Source organism: Ipomoea nil, unplaced genomic scaffold (genome assembly GCF_001879475.1).
Source record: "Ipomoea nil cultivar Tokyo-kokei standard unplaced genomic scaffold, Asagao_1.1 scaffold1262, whole genome shotgun sequence".
In the NCBI taxonomy this organism is placed as follows: Eukaryota; Viridiplantae; Streptophyta; class Magnoliopsida; order Solanales; family Convolvulaceae; genus Ipomoea; species Ipomoea nil.
The window spans coordinates 753410-774191 of record NW_017617690.1 but is presented as its reverse complement, the minus strand read 5'-3'; the positions used below and the strand labels follow the sequence as shown (position 1 = coordinate 774191).

General features: G+C 37.3%; 2 protein-coding genes, 2 long non-coding RNA genes and 1 pseudogene across 6 annotated transcripts; 4 read left to right on the top strand and 1 right to left on the bottom strand.

The window, feature by feature from the left end:
• Nucleotides 1–1213: 1213 nt before the first annotated feature.
• LOC109184439 (putative disease resistance protein RGA3) lies at nt 1214–3625 on the top strand. Its single transcript, XM_019334441.1, has 3 exons — nt 1214–2178; nt 2570–3571; nt 3613–3625. Exons 1-3 carry the CDS (start codon nt 1355–1357, stop codon nt 3623–3625), a joined length of 1839 nt encoding a protein of 612 aa, XP_019189986.1. The 5' UTR covers nt 1214–1354.
• LOC109184477 lies at nt 3624–5393 on the bottom strand. Of its 2 annotated transcripts, XR_002054780.1 has the most exons (4): nt 5314–5393; nt 4791–4890; nt 3976–4085; nt 3624–3693 (listed from the first exon to the last, which is right to left on the bottom strand). It is a non-coding gene; the product is annotated as an uncharacterized LOC109184477 (long non-coding RNA). The 2 variants fall into 2 exon arrangements; XR_002054781.1 differs by lacking the exons at nt 3624–3693; nt 3976–4085 and adding an exon at nt 4161–4367.
• Nucleotides 3831–5143, top strand: LOC109184485. Of its 2 annotated transcripts, none has more exons than XR_002054792.1 (3): nt 3831–3862; nt 4430–4588; nt 5012–5143. It is a non-coding gene; the product is annotated as an uncharacterized LOC109184485 (long non-coding RNA). The 2 variants fall into 2 exon arrangements; XR_002054791.1 differs by lacking the exon at nt 3831–3862 and adding an exon at nt 4116–4147.
• A 29-nt stretch (nt 5394–5422) lies between the features above and the next one.
• The window catches only part of LOC109184474, a 31310-nt pseudogene continuing 15950 nt past the window's right edge, over nt 5423–20782 (top strand).
• Nucleotides 15552–17927, top strand: LOC109184438 (zinc finger BED domain-containing protein RICESLEEPER 2-like). The gene is made up of 3 exons (XM_019334440.1): nt 15552–17652; nt 17741–17808; nt 17904–17927. Exons 1-3 carry the CDS (start codon nt 15552–15554, stop codon nt 17925–17927), a joined length of 2193 nt encoding a protein of 730 aa, XP_019189985.1.

Genomic DNA, 20782 nt, shown 5'->3' with positions numbered 1-20782 from the left:
CGTATATTAAGTGACGTAGTATACCATTTATGTAGTAGTGATTAGGGACGAAATTTGCAATTTTAGTATAACTCAGGGACAAAAAGTGCAACGTCAATGATAACTTAGGGACGAAAAGTGAACATGACCAACACTTAGGGATGAATCGTACAATTACCTTATAACTCAGGGACGAAAAGTGCAACGCTAGTGATAACTTAGGGACGAAAAGTGAGCATGACCAACACTTAGGGACAAATTCTACAATTACCCTATAACTTAGTGATGAAAAGTGCAATTTTCCCTTATACTAATATTGTACAATGCTTTTATACCTTAAGTATAAAAAAATATATATAGAGAGAGATTACCATAAAATTACCATAGTAATTACACTGTACCGAATAATAGTATTGATAATTTATTTTGTTTTATAATTACAATTTTTTTTTGTTGATCTATATATATTTTTATACTAATTTGTAACACCCACATTTTCCATTACTAAATTTTCTTTACAATAATACTTTTTTTTTTTTCAATTAAAAATTCACTAATACTATAGCGGAAGCATTAACTAACCAAAAGTAATGGGGGTTACCGCCACGCTTAGGCATTTCCCTATACCTAACCGCTAAGGCTAAAAATCACAACTATACATAAACCAAATCTCACTTATTAGTTATTACATAAAACTATTCAACCATGTATTCATCAAATCACAATTCTTTCAAGGTGTCTATTCTTAGATAGACTTAATTCTTCTCAACTTGAATTCATCTCGAATCCCTATATCCATGTTCACCTGTAAAAATAATTTGCAAACAAAATAGGATGTAGACAAAAATTAGCATAAGCTAAGTAAGTTCTACTTCATCCCGTAAAATATATGCTTGGATTTTTATATTTTCAAAATAATTTTGATACTTATAAACACTTATGAATATGTATCATACAATCGATTATGAATATATATATATATATATATATATATATATATATATATTTGGGGAAAAGTAATATTAGTGAATATGAAAACTTACCTTCGAAGCCCAAAACTCTTATCAACACTTAAAACATCTTAATCACATTGATAGGGAACCTGTGATAACACAAACTAATAATATTAATATTACTATCATATTAATAATATATAATAATTGATATTACAGAAATACCCCCAGACACTTCAATTATTATTATTATTATTAATTTATATATATTAAATACACTTTATCATGTACGAAATGTAATGATGTAAGCATAGGAATGATATATGGTAGCAAGTTAGCAACAGACAGACACAACCAAACCAAACCAATCTAGAAGTCATTCAGTCTCCACTGCTACAGATCGAGTACAGACTGAACTAACCATGGCCGACGCTATCATCTCCGGTGTTGTGAATCAGCTGTTCATCATCATCAAGGACCAAGCCCAGGAGCTAAGAGCAACGTTGGGTGTGGAGAAGGAGATCAAAAACCTCTCATCAAAGCTCAACAAAATCAGGGCGGTGTTGGTCGATGCAGAGAGGAGAAGCTTCAAGGAAGAGAGCGTCAAGCTGTGGGTGGAAGAGATGAAAGACTTGTGCTACGATGTGGAAGATGTTCTGGACGAGTGGAGCACCAAAAGTCGCAGACAACAGATGGAGAGGTCGTCCCAGGTTGCAGCTGCAGGAAGCTGTAGCTCTTTCCTGCCTTCTTGTTTCCATTTCAAAAGGATTGTTACGTATCGAGACATCGCCAAGAAAATAAAGGAACTTGATTCCAGACTTGATCGGATTACTAAAGAGAAAAATCAGTTCAAATTTGATCAAGCATCTGTAGCGCACACACACACTTGTGATCATGAATGGAAGCCAGTGCCCTCTACTGCGTATGTGGATGCATCAGAGATTCAAGGTCGGGAATCCGATGCCAGTGCTTTAATAAGCAAGTTGCTTCAAGGTCCCCCTGGCCCTCTCGTCATTTCCATAGTGGGTGCCGGAGGGATAGGGAAAACTACCCTTGCTCAACTAGTCTATAACCATGAACAGATAAAGGCTCATTTTCCTGAAAGGGTGTGGGTTTGTGTTTCACAATCTTTTGACGAGATCAAGATTGCAAAAGCAATTGTTGAGTCAACCACTAAAAGCTCCACGGATCTGTCTCAATTGCAAATGTTACTGAACAAAATCCAAACCACTTTGTCTCATCAAAGGTTAGGTTCGATCCATCTGTTAGAATAATATATGTTACAGTATATTATTGTATTATTATATTTTGCTGCTGCCCTACAGCATTTAATTTTTCAGTTATGATCAGTATATAGCAAGCAATTCAGATTTTAATTAGTACAGTTGAATTTTATTTTTTTGAATTACTATACTTTTTTTTTTAAATGTTTATGTTTGTTGGCTCCGATCCTGGCTATTGGAAATATTTTAGGAGTCGTTTGTTACTCTTTCATGTATAGTATAGCATGAATTGATGAATGGCACGGTGGAATGAAATAATCTAGCCCTAGCTAGTAGCTAGTATAGCTATCTGAGAGTATTGTTTATATATATATATATATTGATAATGTTTATATATATTGTTTTTCCTTATAGGTTCCTACTTGTGTTGGATGATGTGTGGACAGAGGATTATGCAAAGTGGGAGCCATTTAACAACTGTCTCAAAGATCTTGGTAACAACTGTTCTGGGAGTAGAATCTTGGTGACCTCAAGGAAAAAGAATGTTGCAAGAATGATGGGAAGTGTGTATGAGCATCCGGTGGAGCTAATATCCCACACAGATGCTTGGTCGTTTCTTAGCAGGATAGCATTTTCCGGGAGAAGCAGCAGGGAAGAGGAGGCTTATTCTGAGAAACTGAAAGAAATTGGTAAGCAAATTGCTCAAAAGTGCCAAGGACTGCCACTTGCTGTCAAGGTCATGGGAAGCGTTTTACGTAGTAAAGACACTGAAGAGGAATGGCAAACAGTTTTATCTCAGCTGGATACTAAATTTTCCAATGTGGAGGGAGTGGAAACACATCTCTTTCCTCATTTGTATCTAAGCTATCATGATCTAACTCCACAGATGAAGCGATGTTTCTCATATTGTGCTGTCTTTCCCAAAGATTATAAAATAAACGTAGACAGCCTCATCAGAATTTGGATGGCACAAGGTTATCTCACAACAACAAATGGAAGTGATCATAATGAGATGGAACAGAAAGGCCGGGAGGTTTTTGGAAATTTAGCAATGCGTTCTTTGTTCCAAGATTTTGAGAAAAATTACATGGATTCCAACATCATTATATCTTGCAAAATGCATGACATAGTGCATGATTTTGCCAAGTTTCTTACCAAAAATGAATGCTATAGTGTTGTTTGGCAAGAGGATAAGGTGAAGATTGAAAATCTACATCATCTATCATTGCAAAAAACTGGAAGGCTTATGGATCTTACTTCCATTTGTCATGTCCTTGAAAAACTTCGCAGCTTTTTCGCTGGGGACCTTTCTCCAGAACAACTTACTCCAAATATGTTCAATGGTTTAAAATCCGTGAGAGTATTGGGATTGCATGGTTGTAAGCGGTTTAAACTTCCGAAGGAGATAGGAAATTTGCATCATCTAAGGTATATTGATTTAAGTCGGAGTGAAGTAGACGAGTTACCTGATCTAATTTGCTCTTTGGATAATTTGCAAACTCTAGATCTTAGCGGATGTGAGTGTCTTTCTAGACTACCTGAAGGGATTGGAAGTTTGCATCACCTACGCATGATTGATTTAAGTTGGAGCAAAGTTGAGGAGTTACCTGATTCAATATGCTCTTTGGATAACTTGCAAACTCTAAATCTTAGATGTAAGTTTCTTTCTAGACTACCTAAAGGGATTGGAAATTTGCGTAACCTAAGGTACATTGATTTATCTTGGAGCAAAGTATTAGAAGAGTTACCTAATTCAATTTGCTCCTTGGATAATTTGCAAACTCTAGGTCTTTACAAATGTAAGCATCTTTCTAGACTACCTGAAAGGATTGGAAATTTGCATCACCTAAGGGAGATTAATTTAGGGCGGAGCAAAGTAGAGGAGTTACCTGATTCAATTTGCTCTTTGAATAACTTGCAAACACTAAATCTTGTAAGATGTATGTATCTTTCTAGGCTACCTGAAGGCATTGGAAATTTGAGTCACCTAAGGTACATTGGTTTATCTTGGAGCAATGTAGAGGAGTTACCTAATTCAACTTGCTCTTTGGATAATTTGCAAACTCTAGCTCTTTACAGCTGTCATTGTCTTTCTAGACTACCTGAAGGGATTGGAAATTTGCGTCACCTAAGCAATATCGATTTAAGTTGGAGCAAAGTAGAAGAGTTACCTGATTCAATTTGCTCTTTGGATAACTTGCAAACTTTAATTCTTCGAGGATGTGGGTGTCTTTCAAGACTACCTCAACAGATTGGAAAGTTGCGTCACCTTAGCGAGATTAATTTAAGTAGGAGCAAAGTTGAGGAGTTACCTGATTCAATTTGCTCTTTGGATAATTTGGAAATTCTAAACCTTAAAGAATGTACGTGCCTTTCTAGACTTCCTGAAGGGATTGGAAATTTGCATAGGTTAAGATCGATTGATTTAAGCGAGTGCAAATTAGAGAAGTTGCCTGATGCGATTTGCATTTTGGATAATTTGCAAACTCTAAATCTTCGAGGTTGTGGGTGTCTTTTTAGACTTCCTGAAGGGATTGGAAATTTACCTCACCTAAGCAAGATTGATTTAAGTCTGACCAAATTTGAGGAGTTACCTGATTCAATTTGCTCTTTGGATAACTTGAAAACTCTAAACCTTGCAAGATGTGAGTGTCTTTCTAGACTACCTGAAGGGATTGGAAATTTGCGTCACCTAAGCAATATCGATTTAAGTTGGAGCAAAGTAGAAGAGTTACCTGATTCAATTTGCTCTTTGGATAACTTGCAAACTTTAATTCTTCGAGGATGTGGGTGTCTTTCTAGACTACCTCAACGGATTGCAAAGTTGCGTCACCTTAGCGAGATTAATTTAAGTAGGAGCAAAGTTGAGGAGTTACCTGATTCAATTTGCTCTTTGGATAATTTGGAAATTCTAAACCTTAAAGAATGTACGTGCCTTTCTAGACTTCCTGAAGGGATTGGAAATTTGCATAAGTTAAGATTGATTGATTTAAGCGAGTGCAAATTAGAGAAGTTGCCTGATGCGATTTGCACTTTGAATAACTTGCAAACTCTAAATCTTCGAGGATGTGGGTGTCTTTTTAGACTTCCTGAAGGGATTGGAAATTTACGTCACCTAAGCAAGATTGATTCAAGCCTCACCAAATTTGAGGAGTTACCTGATTCAATTTGCTCTTTGGATAACTTGAAAACTCTAAACCTTGCAAGATGTGAGTGTCTTTCTAGACTACCTGAAGGGATTGGAAATTTGCGTCACCTAAGGGAGATTTATTTAGGTGGGAGCAAAGTTGAGGAGTTACCTGATTCAATTTGCTCTTTGGATAACTTGGAAATTCTAGACCTTGCAGGATGTGAGTGTCTTTCTAGACTTCCTGAAGGTATTGGAAATTTGCGTCACCTAAGGGAGATTTATTTAGGTGGGAGCAAAGTTGAGGAGTTACATGATTCAATTTGCTCTTTGGATAACTTGGAAATTCTACACCTTGAAGGATGTGCGTCTCTTTCTAGACTTCCTGAAGGGATTGGAAATTTGCGTCACCTAAATAAGATTTATTTAGGTCGGAGCAAAGTTGAGGAATTACCTGATTCAATTTGCTCTTTGAATAACTTGAAAATTCTAGATCTTGAAGGGTGTGAGTGTCTCTCTAGTCTTCCTGAAGGGATTGGAAATTTGCATAAGTTACGGTTAATTGATTTAAGAGGGTGTAAAGTAGTGTTACCTGATTCAGTTTACTCTTTGAACGACTACTTGGAAATCCGAGAGGGCAAAGTGGGCGATCAATCAGAATAATGCAGCAGATGTGGAGGAAGCAGTGAAAGTTATGTATGCTCTATTCATACAACCCACTCCATCATCACATGCAGCACTTTGAGGGGTCAGCAAACACCACTGTCATTGCCACTGCCACCAAACACACACATTAATGTAGGCGCCGGCCATGCTGCTCGCTCGCTGGCCGCATGCATGCCCTAATGTAAGCTTCCACTACTATATCATGTTCTAAGATGTTGCATTACACAACATATATTCTGATCTGATCTTTTACCAAACTTGCGGTGTGTAGCTTTTATATCATCTGATCTTCTATTTAATTTTATTTAATTTATATAGATATGGCTGGCAGCAGCTTAAAAGAAATAGAGGGAGTAAATCACAAGCGGGCAACACCATCATTATATTATTGCATGCATTAATTGAAGGTTCTTGCAATTGGTGGATACTGATTCAGACCGGAATGGAGAATGTAGGGATGGTGCAGATTGGTTCAAATGACATTTAAGCGCAGCACCCAAAATGGCTACGCCAATCAACAATTCTTACACCAGTGTTGGCCGATGTTGACAGGATAGCAGAATTGGATTGGTGCAGTGTGGATATCTGCTACAACGTAACGGTTGGTTAAAACAAACCAGGATTAGCTGATTTGATGAATTAATTCATTTTTCTCAAAAAACAAACCAGGATTGGGCAAACGATATGATGTAGCAGCACACTAGCCCAATCATATTCCTAATGGTAAGCTTGCATCTAGAAGAATTATAGTTTTTCTTTGAAAACAGTAGTATATATTATGAATGAAATCATGGAACAACTAACAATATATTTGTCATCCCAGATGTTTTACACGGATCGTTTGCTGGTCAAAGACCGTATTGTCCCTAGGGATATTCCTGCGTTCCGAGGTTGGACAACAAAATTTTTAAGAGAGCAAGAGTTCAGAGAGATTAGAACTGGAGGATTTGGACTGGGAAGAGTTGACATACCATTGAGGATCGGTGCTTCATCCTCTAATGGATAACACTGTCCAGGTTAGCGCCACACTGTCGGAACCACCTGATTACGTGCCAGGAAGTCAGGTAAAACCACTATTTGAATATGCGCAAACTCCTTGTTGAGGCTGTGTAAAACAGAGAATAATGGTCAAATTAAATTTGTTTTGTGTGGTGCAGGGATGTGATGAACATGAGGCCACCGGAGAGGCTCCAGAGGCAGAGCCACAATGCACAACTCCTAATGGAACTAACAAGGTGCAGTTTTCCACAAGTAGTGCTATTATAGTCAAGTTCTTTGCTATTTGTTAACAATTTTAATTTAATGGGGTGATATGAGTAATGTTTTGGCTGAGTTTTCTTGACAAATTTGCAGAGAAATCAAAGGTCTTAGCGTCTACTGTGTTGAGATGGTAAAGCATGCCCCGGAGCTGACATAGAGGGTGAAAATTAAAGGGGAATGCCATAACTGAGAAATGGACAGAGATGGGCGTAAATGAGGTTAGTATGCAGTTGGCATATAAGTACATAAGATCTAGACCAGCTGTGCAATGTGGATTTTAAAGCTGTGCAATGAGGTAGAAGGTGATGCCTCCACTGACATAGAGGGTGAATGAATCTGATCAGAATTGCAAGTTTGCCGTTTTTTTTTTTCATCCTCTGTTTATTAAAATTTGAAATCTAGATAGGGTTTTATAGAATATTCATCTTTTTCAAATGACATCCAAACCATCACTCAATTGAAGCGTGTAGCTTACACACACAACTTGCTGCTATTCTCATCTTTTACCAAACTTGCAGTGTGTAGCTTTTATATCATCTTCTAACAACATTGATCCTTCTGAGCGTACTGTTCTTTATCAGACATTGATCCTTCCTTCCTTCCTTCATTCCTTGTTACTTTTATTTGTCAAACATGACACTATTTTTTGTCGTAAATAATTTTGATGTTTAAATATATTGCCATTTTTTAAATTTAGTATGTATATTTGATAAGTGCGCTCATTCTTAGTACTTTTAGTACTTTTTTTATGTGTGCAATTAATATCAAACTCATAAGATTTCATGTTAATTGGAAGCTAAGTATGTGCTATTATTTGATTTCTTTGTGTCGTTTAGGTGATTTGGAGGCATTGGTTGTAACATGTAAATTGGAGCTCAATTGTATGTGTTTTGAAGTCATCTTGGCACAAAGGCGTGTTCCGGGAGTCATGAGAGGTCAAGAAAGTTAAAAGTAGCTAGTTGAAAGTATCATGACATAACTCGGGGACCCAAAGGAGCAAAAGAGATGAAAAAATAGGCATTTTGTAGTGAAGAACATGGTGTTGGGAAATAATATTCTGTGGCTCAAAATCCATGAGACCATCTCCTTCCACATTGCATGCAGCATGGTCTCTATTCTTGCACATTCTCCGAGATTTGTGGAGGTTCATGCATTTGCCTTATTTCTCTCTCAATTTAATGTATAAATAGGCTAAGTGTTTTATTTTGTAATGCATCAATATCAATTCATTATCCATCCTTAATTCATTCCTTTCCTTCACGTACAAATATATATATATTTGTTTTGTAATTCTCTGTTTGAGAGTTTATATATATATATATATATATATATATATATATATATATATATATATATTTTTATATTTCCCAATTTAGCAACACTTTTGTCATTTATATACTTTCCCTATTATTTAACTTCTATAATTCTCAATTTTCGATTCTTCGCTTCCGCTATATTCCGCTATATTCCTAACAAGTGGTATCAGAGCGGTTTAATTGAGAATTATTTTTAAAGATGTCGACAGTTACCAAGTTCGATATCGAGAAGTTCGACGGGAAAATTAGTTTTTCTATCTGGAAGGTTCAGATGGAAGCCGTTCTAACCCAAAACGGTTTGAAGAAAGCGCTAGCTGGGAAGAAGAAGAAGAAACCGGCTGCAATGACAAATGAAGATTGGGAAGATTTGGATGACAAGGCACGTTCAACCATCCTGTTGTGCCTGTCTAAAGAGGTTCTACGTGAGGTAGTAAGTGAGACGACTGCGTCAGATTTATGGTCCAAGCTGGATACGCTTTACATGGCCAAAACTCTGGCGAACACGCTACGCTTGAAGGAGCGTCTGTACACAATCCGTATGACGGAAGGTACTTCTATTAAATCTCACTTGGATGAATTCAATTCTATTTTATTGGACTTGGAAAATATTGATGTCATAATTGAAGATGAGGATTGCGTTGTTTTATTGCTTGTCTCTCTCCCAAAATCATAAAAGCATTTCAAAGAAATTATGCTGTATGGTAATAGTAGTGATACCCTTACTTTCGACAATGTTAAGTCAAACCTATTGTCCAAAGAAAAGTTTGACTTTGAAATTAAGTCTGAGGACAAAGGTGAAGGCTTGACTGTAAGGGGTCGTTCACTTGAATCAGGGAGTAGCAATAAAAATTCTAGATCCAAGTCCAAAGGACGTAAGTCCAACAAATCCTGCAAGTACTGCAAGAAGCATGGTCATGATGTGACTGAATGTTTTAAGTTGAAAAACAAGCAAGAGAGAGAAAAGTCCGCTGAAGCTAGTGTTGTTGAAAGTGATTTAGAAGGCGATGTTATGTTATCTGTTAGCTCCGGTTGCAAACGGAGCGAAATCGAGTGGATTCTGGACTCTGGTTGTTCATTCCACATGTGTCCTCACAAAGACTGGTTCGTCTCTCTGGAACCGGTTGATGGTGGAGTTGTCTTGTAGGGTAATGATACCCAATGCAAGGTTAGTGGAATTGGAAGTGTTCAGATTAAAACTCATGATAACGTTGTCAGGACTCTTACCAATGTTCAGTATATTCCTGATTTGAAACGCAATATGATATCATTGGGCACCTTGGAATCTCTGGGGTGCAAGTACACAGCTGAAGGTGGAGTTCTAAAGGTCATCAAAGGCTCTTTTGTTCTCATGAAAGCTTCTCGTTCCGGAAGCTTGTACATCTTGCAAGGCAGTACTGTGACAGGTTCAGTAGCGGTATCCTCATCGATGTCTGATGCGGATCTCACTCAATTATGGCATATGCGTTTGGGGCATATGAGTGAGAAAGGCGTGCATCTCCTGAGCAAGAAAGGCCTCCTTGTTGGTTCAGGTACGGGTAAATTACAATTTTGTTAGCATTGTGTTTTTAGGAAACAAAAGAGGGTTAGTTTCTCTACTGCTACACACCGTACCAAAGATGTATTGGAATACATACATTCCGATTTATGGGGACCAACTAAATTCCAGTCTATGGGAGGCTGTAGATATTTCATGTCTATTATTGATGACTTCTCTTGTAAGGTCTAGGTCTATTTCCTGAAACATAAAAATCAGGTATTTTCTATTTTCAAGAAGTGGAAAATACTTGTTGAGACTCAGACGGGTAAAAAAGTCAAGAAGCTCAGGACAGACAATGGTTTGGAGTTCTGTGAGTCAGATTTCAATGACTTTTGTGCGGCAAATGGAATCGCCAGGCACAAGACTTTGCCTGGTAAACCCCAGCAGAATGGTGTTGTCGAACGTTTGAATAGGACTCTATTGGAAAGAGCTCGTTGTATGCTCTCTAATGCTGGGTTATGGAAACGGCGTGATTTTTGGGCCGAGGCCGTTTCTACTGCTTGCTATTTGGTAAATAGATCTCCACATTCATCCCTTGATTTCAAAATTCCAGATGAAGTTTGGTCAGGTAATCCTGTTGATTACTCTATCTTAAGAGTTTTTGGATGTCCTGCTTATGCTCATTCTAGTACGGGTAAATTAAACCCGAGAGCTGTTAAATGCATTTTCCTTGGTTATGCCTCTGAGTCAAAAGGGTATCGTCTATGGTCTCCTGATTCTCATAAAATCATTCTGAGTCGTGATATCACTTTTGACGAAAATGCCCTACTTTCTTCTGGAAAAGTTCCCAGTACAAGTGAGACGCAGAGTACTGGTGAGAAGGTGGAGTTTGAGTTCAGGCCTATTGACAGTATTACTAACACTGATGGTAATACTAAAGATGATGCGTCTACTAGCACGACACCTCTCGTCGAGCCACAACGAGAGTATTCCATTGCTATGGATCGTCCTAGGAGGACAATCAAAAAACCTGCTAGGTATGCTAGTGATGATGAAACCAACATGGTTGCTTATGCTCTTTCAGTCGCATAGGAAGTTGATGGTTATCCATCCTGCTATTCTGAAGCTTTTCCTATTGCTAAAATCGAGCGGTGCTTGGATTTAGTCGACTGTTCAAATTGTCAATTCCACAATGGATTTGATCCAAGATGGAGATTGTTGGGAAATAATATTCTGTGGCTCAAAATCCATGAGACCATCTCCTTCCACATTGCATGCAGCATGGTCTCTATTCTTGCACATTCTCCGAGATTTGTGGAGGTTCATGCATTTGCCTTATTTCTCTCTCAATTTAATGTATAAATAGGCTAAGTGTTTTATTTTGTAATGCATCAATATCAATTCATTATCCATCCTTAATTCATTCCTTTCCTTCACGTACAAATATATATATATATTTGTTTTGTAATTCTCTGTTTGAGAGTTTATATATATATATATATATATATATATATATATATATATATATATATATTTTATATTTCCCAATTTAGCAACACTTTTGTCATTTATATACTTTCCCTGTTATTTAACTTCTATAATTCTCAATTTTTGATTCTTCCCTTCCGCTATATTCCGCTATATTCCTAACACATGGGTCACGCTGACATTTACGCCGTGACTACATTATACTTTACACTTAACTCAAAGAGCTACAACTTTCATGGAGAATTTGGGGCTAAAGCTTCTTAAGTCTGATCATTGAACCTTCTATTGTCTTTGAAATTGGGTGAGGATTGAGGTGGAACAAAGTTAGTTATAATAAGAGCAAAAGATGAATTTGAAGAGGAATCAGATGAGTGGAAGCAGCCAAGTGTTAAACCTCCTCGCCATTTTTCTGTTGACCACCATTCTATAAGCTCTGATGAGACACTTTTGGTGTCAGCTCATTTGGTAACTTTCTTGTCATGTCGTTTGAGCTTTCAGCTGTGTTTAAACTTTAAATAGTGTTACTTGCTGCAATTTATGAATTGGTTTGGGTCAATCTGAATAACATTTTCCTGGATTCATGAGGGAGGCTTTGTGACTCTTATCGCTTTATTTAATTTTCTTGAGCCAATAGCTTTTTGATAATAAGATAGACTAGATGAAGTTATTGCTTGTGTAGGTAAGTAAGCCTGTATTTATTCATCAAGGGATCAGTTAAAGTTATGACATATACTTTAATAGTCTCCATTTCTATGTAGTCTTACTACCCTATCTAGTGCAGTATATATTTTCACTTGAGTCTAGAACATGAAAAAGAACTGCAATTATAAGCTTGGTTCAGTCCAAATACTTGAGGGAAATCTTGCAAATTCTGGAATTATGTGGAAAATCTTAAAGACTTCGTTTTGCCTGTTATTATTGATTGCAAGAATTAGCATTTATAGTCTGGAGTGTGCTTCTGTTTTCTCTCTTTTTACCTTTTCCCTAATGACCAAGTGGCTAATTTTTTCAATTCTTATCGTTTTCAAGGATTTCGATGTTGACATCAAGGAGATAGAAGGTTAATGATATTGGTTTTATTCTTTTATTGGCAGGTTTTTGAAAGCTGATTATGCCTTTGTTGATGATAGCTCTGTTGATACATCCTCTGGCACAACAGCGCTGACTGCTCTCTTATGTGAACGGTTAGTTAGTCTTTACTTTTTCGTTATTCTATACTTGGTCAAAAGGAAAGGAACAATGATAATAATATACTACTCGTTACAGAAAATTGGTAATTGCGAATGCTGGGGATTGTCGTGCTTTTTTGGGGAAACGAGGGAGAGCCATTGAGCTATCCAAGGACCATAAACCAGATAGCAAGTCTGAGAGACAGGATAGAAAAATAGAAAAACTGGGAGGTGTCATCTATAATGAATACTTAAACGGCAACTATTTGTGGTGCGGGTATTGGGAGACTGGCATATGAAGTCTCCAAAGGGCTCCGCCTGCCCCTTGACTGCAGAGCCGGAGTTGCAAGAGATTATATTGATAGATGAAGATGAGTTCCTAATCATGGGGTACGATGGTCTTTGGGATGTCATGAGTAGCCAGTGTGCTGTGACAATATAATGGCTAGGAAAGAATTGATGATGCACAACGACCTCGAGAGGTGTTCAAGAGAGCTAGTTAGAGAAGCCGCGCCCTCAAGCGCAACACTTGTGACAACTTGAGAGCAATTGTGGTTTGCTTCTCCTCCGATCCTCCACCTCAGATAGAAACGCCTCAAACACGAGTCAGGCAAAGCGCATCAACAGAAGGATCCAATATTCTAAAAGGCTTATTAGAAAGCAAGTCATGACAGCACTTTGGAAAAAGCGGAAGCAAGCAAGCCAGCAAGACCATTGCCACGAAACACAGATCAGATCCCCGATATATCAATGGAGGAGTTTTTCACCCCCTATGAGGCACCCGCGGTGCTACTGCCATGATGCAAAGATCCACTGTATATGATTGTTTGAGTAGTTTCCTGTATTGGAATTTCTTGTATCTATTGAATCAATTTGCTATTTTTCTTCTTTATGTACAGATTCATAAACATATGATTTCTTCATCAGTTATGCAGTTCACTTCACTGCGGATTTGTCTCACTTCTACTCTCTACATGAATCTACTGTAATTCTAGTAGATTGTAAATTGTAACTTGAGAGGTAATCTTTAGCAGGATCTTATTTGCTAATTTAAAATTTTGAAATATTTGTTATTGGGACTTTAAACTCATATGTGCTGTTATAAATAACTTAATGTTGGACATTATTTGTAACGGATGTATTCATTTATCATTATGTATGTCATTTGTTATACCTTATGTATTGTATATATATGTGTGTATTCTTGGATTATTGAGAGAAGATAAATAAGATCACACCCTTGCTTTATTTTGTCTCTTATTATACTTTGGCTATTTGCAATTTTTCTTTGATCTATAGTATACAAGCTAATGGGCATTCTTATTAGAACATGTTATAGCACGCTCTTTCGATAAACGGTACGCTATATATATCATTTTGCCTACAAATCATTTATCTATGCATTGTGAGCATATAGCCATTAATGTGCAATCCAACTATCAGTTTAGACTTTTAGTTGAGATAGAGCACATGCTTCAATTTAGTATCAGAGCCAGAAAGTCATGCGTTCAAATCTCAGTGCCACCTATAAGTGACTACGGTCCGGTCCACGTGTTTTGGAACTCACCGCACACACGTATAGGGGTGTGCAAAACCGACAAACCCGTCGGGTCAACCCGACCCATTCGGGTAAAACCACCCTGTCGAACCGAACCGGAGCCCGACATAATAGAACCGAACCAGACCGGCAATTTGAACGGTTTATTGAAGTCGGTTTGGGTCTCGTGTATGCTTACCCGAACCGTCCGACTACCCGATGTAGCCTAGGGTTAGAATGGATGTGTATTAAACGGCGTCGTGTCCCTCGTTTATATATACGCTCCTTTGTACGCTGCGCAGCCTTGAGTCTTAGTCTCTCATAGACCATTCTCTGATTTCTCTCTCGACTCTCAACCTAGGGTTTCTCAGTTCTCCCGTTCTCTCAACTCTCAGCTCTCAATCTTTGAGAGTTGAGACTGAGAATCTCCGATTTTCCGGTGGAAGCCTTTTCTCTGAGTTCTCTCAAGTCTCAAATCTCTATCTCTGAGATTTCTGATAGTCCGGTAGAAGTCCTTTCTCTGATTCTCTCTTCGATATTCTCTGGGGTCTCACCGTCTCAGGCTCTCAGCTGTTCTGGTGTTCTCTTTGACTCTTTGTGAGACTGTGGTGGAAGCTGTGTGGTGGAGGCTTTGTTCGGTTGTTGACTGACTCACTTGTGGACAGCTGGAGGCCTGGACGTTGCTTGAACTCTTGAAGGCCCTTGTTCTCAGGGTAATTTGTGTGAGAAAAGAAGTAAATCTCCAACCTTACTTATGATTTGTCATTTGTGATTCTTGTGAACTTGTTAGTTGTGATAATGTGATATATTATGAATATATGAAACTGTTATGATTTGTGACTCTGTTGTCTTTCTTGTTTATGGATTGAGGACCCTTAAATATTATGATATTTATTGCCTGTGAAATGTGGAAGCTATATGACACTATGACAGTATAGTGGTTGTCTTTGATAGTTTGAATGTTTGATGAAATGTGGAAGCTATATATATATTGCCTAACTGCCTATGTGTTGTGACTGCTGTCCATACTCCATAGTCCATATGATGAGCATTCAGAGATGAGACATGACAGTATAGTGGTTGTCTTTGATACTTTGAATGTTTGATGAAATGTGGAAGCTATATATATTGCCTAACTGCCTGTGTTGTGACTGTTGTCCATAGTCCATAGATGATTAGCATTCAGAGATGAGAGTCTTTTTGATGTCTTTGTCTCTTTGATAGTTTGAATGTTTGATGAATGCCTAATGGAAATATGGAGTTGGAAATATGTTAAGTGTTAAATGTTAATATGTTATGTGTATTATGATTTCCTATCTCCTACTATGTGTACTGATTATGTTCCACAGTTTATAGATGGACAATATCAGTATACCTAGTTCTGGTTGTGAACCTCCCAATTCTTCTTCTCAAGGAGCAACAGCAGTGGAAGCCCAAACTGTTGACACAATTACTCAACAGACTGTGCTCCCTACTGCTGCAGTTCCTGCAAAGAAAAGGAAAGTGGTTGAATCCAGATCAAGAGTTTGGGATCATTTTGTAAAGATTACTGATAGTAGTAATGTTACTGTTGAAGCAAAGTGTATCTACTGTGCAAAAGTGTATCAATGTCAATCAAAAAAACATGGTACTACATCTTTAAGGAACCACATGGTTAGCTGTATGAAAAACCCTCACTCTAAAGATACTAGGCAGTCCCTTCTAACATTTCAAACTGTTGCTACTAGTGATGCATCTGAACCAACTGTGGGAGAGTTGGGGACTTGGGTATTTAATCAGGAAACCATTAGGAGAGCCTTGGTAGAAATGATTATCATAGATGAACTTCCCTTTATATTTGTTGAGGGGCAAGGGTTTAGGAGGTTCATTGCAGTGGCTTGTCCTAGGTTTAAAATTCCATCTAGGTGGACAATCAGTAGGGATATCAATGTCATTTATGAAGAAGAAAAATTGAACTTGAAGTGCTTGTTTAGGGGAAACACTCAAAGAGTCAGTATTACAACTGACTCTTGGACATCTATTCAGAGGATAAACTATATGGTTGTAACTGCACATTTTATAGATGAGGAGTGGAAGCTGCATAAAAAAATTATCTCTTTTGTCCCTGTTACATCACATAAGGGTGAGTATATTGCAAAAGCACTTGAAAGTTGTTTGATAGAGTGGGGGCTTAGGAATGTTTTTACTATGACAGTAGATAATGCTTCATCAAATGATGTTGCACTTGGTTTTTTAAAAAGGAAAGTGTTGTCATGGGGATCATCTACTGTGAAGAGTAAATATCTTCACATGAGATGCATTGCTCATATTCTGAACTTGGTGGTACAAGATGGTCTAAAACAATGTGATATTGCTGTTAAGAGGGTTAGGGAGGTTGTTAGATATGTCAGAAGTTCTCCTTCAAGGTTGAAGAAGTTTAGGGACTTGGCAGAGTATAGTGGAATTGAGCAAAAAACATCCTTGTGTCTTGATGTGCCAACAAGGTGGAATTCCACATATTTGATGTTACAGTCTGCTTTGATCTACCAGAAAGTATTTGATGACTATGAATACAGTGATAACTCTTTCAAATCTGATCTGGGTGATTCTATTCCTACTTCTCTGGATTGGGAGTCAGTGAACAACTTGGTTAAGCTGTTGAAATGTTTCTATGAGATGACTATCAGAATTTCAGGGTCCCTATATGTGACAGCTAACACATTTTTCTCTGAAATTTCTGACCTGTATTGTATCTTGAATGAAATGGTGGAAGCTGATGAGGCTGTGAAACTAATGGGGGCTAACATGAAAGCAAAATTTGAAAAATATTGGGGTGATATTGACAAAATGAATTATATGATTTTCTTTGCAAACATTTTAGATCCCAGGGACAAGTTAGAATATATGCCAACTCAATTAGTTCATATGTATGGTGAGCAAAAAGGAAAAGATTACCTTGACAAATTGTTGGCTGGTTTGAATGAATTGTATGATGATTATGCTGTGAGTTATAGCCCATCTGTTGTCCCAGCTTCTGGTTCTGGTTCTGTAGCATCTGTTAATCCTAATGTTGAGTCTGTTTCTGCCCCTGTTGGGAGGCCACAACATCTATTGAAGGCCCAAATTAAGAAACAAAGAATGGAAACTGGTGGGAGGAAAAAAACTGAGTTGGAATATTATTTGAGTGAGGCAATAACTGAAGATGAAGGATCATTTGATATACTGCGATGGTGGAAGGTCAATTCTGCAAGGTTTCCTATCCTTTCAAAGATTGCTAGGGATATCTTAGCTATTCCTATCTCAACTGTTGCCTCAGAATCTGCCTTTAGTACATCTGGGAGGGTTTTAGATCCTTTTAGGAGTTCTTTAACTCCTAAAATTGTGGAAGCCTTGGTATGTACCCAGGATTGGCTTAGGCTGCCAAATACCCCCATTTCAATTGAAGAAAATCTAGAAGAATTAGAAAGATTTGAGAAAGGTAAAATAATGTATTATTTCAATCATTCAATTTAAGTGTTCATTCAATTGAATTCTAACAAGCTTCTTCTTCTTTGATTTAATTGCAGAATTTAGTGTTGATGGTGGAAGTGCATCTGGTGGGAGGACTTGTGGAACTACACTACCAACTATTCCTGTAATGGTCTTCTCCAATCTCTATACTTTATATCATATATTAATATCTTAATCTTGTATTCAACTATTCTACTGACTTTATATTCTGATGTTAAGGCAATGAAACTTGGTGAGTGGTGACTTTAAGTTGCTTCCCTTGATGAGTAAGTAAAGGCTTGGTAACTTACTAACTTGTAAGAGTAAGTAAGGTTGCTGCCTTTTGCAGTTTTGCATTACTGTTAATCTGTAATTATGTTAATGTCTTCACATGAGTTTTTGATATATTTTGGCAAATTGGCAATGATGAAAGCTTCCACCAAAGATCTGAAATAAGGATTAAGCTGGTATGTTGCTCAATGTTCACTTGTTGAACATTTGAAGCAATTTGCCCTTAATCCATACATTGATATGGACAAATATGCTTACTGAGCCCTTAATATTATTGACTTATTGTTTTTTTAATTGTTTAGTTGTTTCACTTGTTTCAGTTGTTTGTTTCCTTTACTAAATTGCACTAAGTTTTAACAGGAAGAAGAATAGCAGTCTAGAACACTACTACACTAGGAGTATTACAGATTTACAGATTTAGTTTAGGAATCAAGATTCAGGAATCAGGATGGCTTTTTGTGATCAGGAATGAGGAATCAACATGGCTTATTGTGATCAGGAATCAAGAATTCAACATAGCTTTTTGTGAATTTGTAAATCTGTAATTCTGGTTTTTTTGTGAAGTGTAATCTGTCAAACTGTAAATCATTAACTTTTTATGGTTTTAAGGTTTTTTGTATGGCATTAAGGCATTTTGTCTTGAATTGAATTGGTTTACATTTTTAGTTTTATTACTCTAAGTTAGAACATTTTATCTCTTATATCAATTTAGCATTACCCGAACATGAGTCGGATATCCGACCAACCCGACCGAACCCGAAAACATAAGAACCCGAAAGATAATATAAATAAAATGAAAGGTTCGGTTATACAATTCCCAAACCGAAATCCGCACGGTTTAGGCAAACCACACCCCGAACCGAACCGAACCGTCCGATGCACACCCCTACACACGTAATATAAAATTTATATTTATTTTGACATATGCATATATATTCTCCATATTTTTGTCTTTCCTTGTATATATATTCCCAAACATATGAATGCTACGAAGCGGTAGTTTTGTGTGTATATATGAATTTGTGTGTTTGTATAGGTGTTACATGCGTATTTACAAGTTGTTGGATTCTGGAGCATGATTATATCGATTGTATAGTCTCTAGGATTTTTTGTGTATTGTGAAATGCCAGAATTGCATGTGGTATCCAATATATCTATTCAGAAGTTCTTATAAATTTGCAATGATCAGAAAGATTTTTTTCGTTATTATAATAGCCTGGTATGAAATTCGACTAAGTACAAATGGAAATCATAGAACGATTTTGTTTTTTCTGTACCTTTCTTCCCCATCGCGCCGATCATCGGCCGTGTTGTGTTGTGTCGCGTTAGAGGCGTGTGACGGCCGTTTTCCTCCATTGTCTACTGAGGATGTTGGTCGGCGCCGCTTCTCGTCTTCGATCGGGAGGCAAGTTTTGAAGAAAAAAGGTTAAAAAAGCTATAAATCTTAACCATTAGATATTGACAAGTTTTGAAGAGTCCATATTAGTCATCACGTTCCCACCAATTATTGATTGTTATCCACTCTTCCGGGAGCCTTCAACGATCCAAAATCCTTGAGTTTGAACATGTGTTTGGAAAAATCGGATTCATCTTGATCCATAATGCTAATCAAAGTGTTGTGGTTTGCTTTCATAATGTACTTATGCTCGTACAACTTAAACCTCATGTGACACGTCTGCACAACGAAATTGTGAATATCATATATAGGCTTTCCCTTCTTTCAAGAGTTTATTAAATTTTCTGACAAACTCTTTGGAGATTTGTAAATGGATGCAAGTTCCATGAGGAAGATCATGTCATTGTAGAATAGTGAAGCGACCATGAAATTAGAAAACCAAGCCAACAAACATAATTGCGGATTAGCTAAGAGGATAATGAAGGTGGAAGTGAAACATATATTTTCTCATTACTTTGCTGAAGGAAGGAGTTTACATACATTGAAAAGGGAGGGAAAGCCTAACAGATTAAGTACTAACAGACATAACAGAAAGATAGATGGAGATGATGCCAAGTGTCAATGATTGCAGTATAATTTGACAAACAAATAATATCCAGAGTATCGTCCACAGAGAAGTGGGGGTATCAAACTCTAGCTACTAATCTATTCTTATGAACAAATAATACCCAGAGTATCGTCCATAGAGAAGTGGGGATATCAAACACTAGCTACTAATCTATTCTTATGAAGTTAATCCTAACGAAAGACATGGATGATTGATTAAAAATAAAATTAATGTAAAAGCAAGAATCAGGTTTTGAAATCAATAGAGAGAAGATGAAATTCCTGGGATTCAAGTATTTAATCACCTAGCATTGCCAACCTTATGGACAATAGCAAATCTAGGTTTAAACAAGTGTGGGGATGCAAGGTGGTATAGAGCTACTCCCGTAGTCCCTAACACTGGTGAATATCTACTTCCGTGATATAAACACCCAATAAAACAAGAACAAGCTAGCATTCATAATAAATTCCTAACTACTACCATCTCTCGATGTGCAACAATCAAGAATTCAACTCCCTAATAATATCCTCTATCCTCGGCTTTGTCTTCGTTTGTACCACAAGTTACACAGGTTATGATGCACGCTTTACAAAATTCACTTGTTCCTGCAAATTCACTCACTCCACAAACTTCACCTGCTGCCTCACAAAATATACCTGCCATCTCACAAAATTCACCTTCTACCTCACAAAATATACTTGTTGCTCCACAAATTTCACCTGCCACCTCACAAAATTCACCTGCTGCTTCCCAAAATCCACCAGTTGTCTCACAAAAGTCACCTACTTCACAAAATTCAATTTCTTCACATAACCTGCCTGTTCT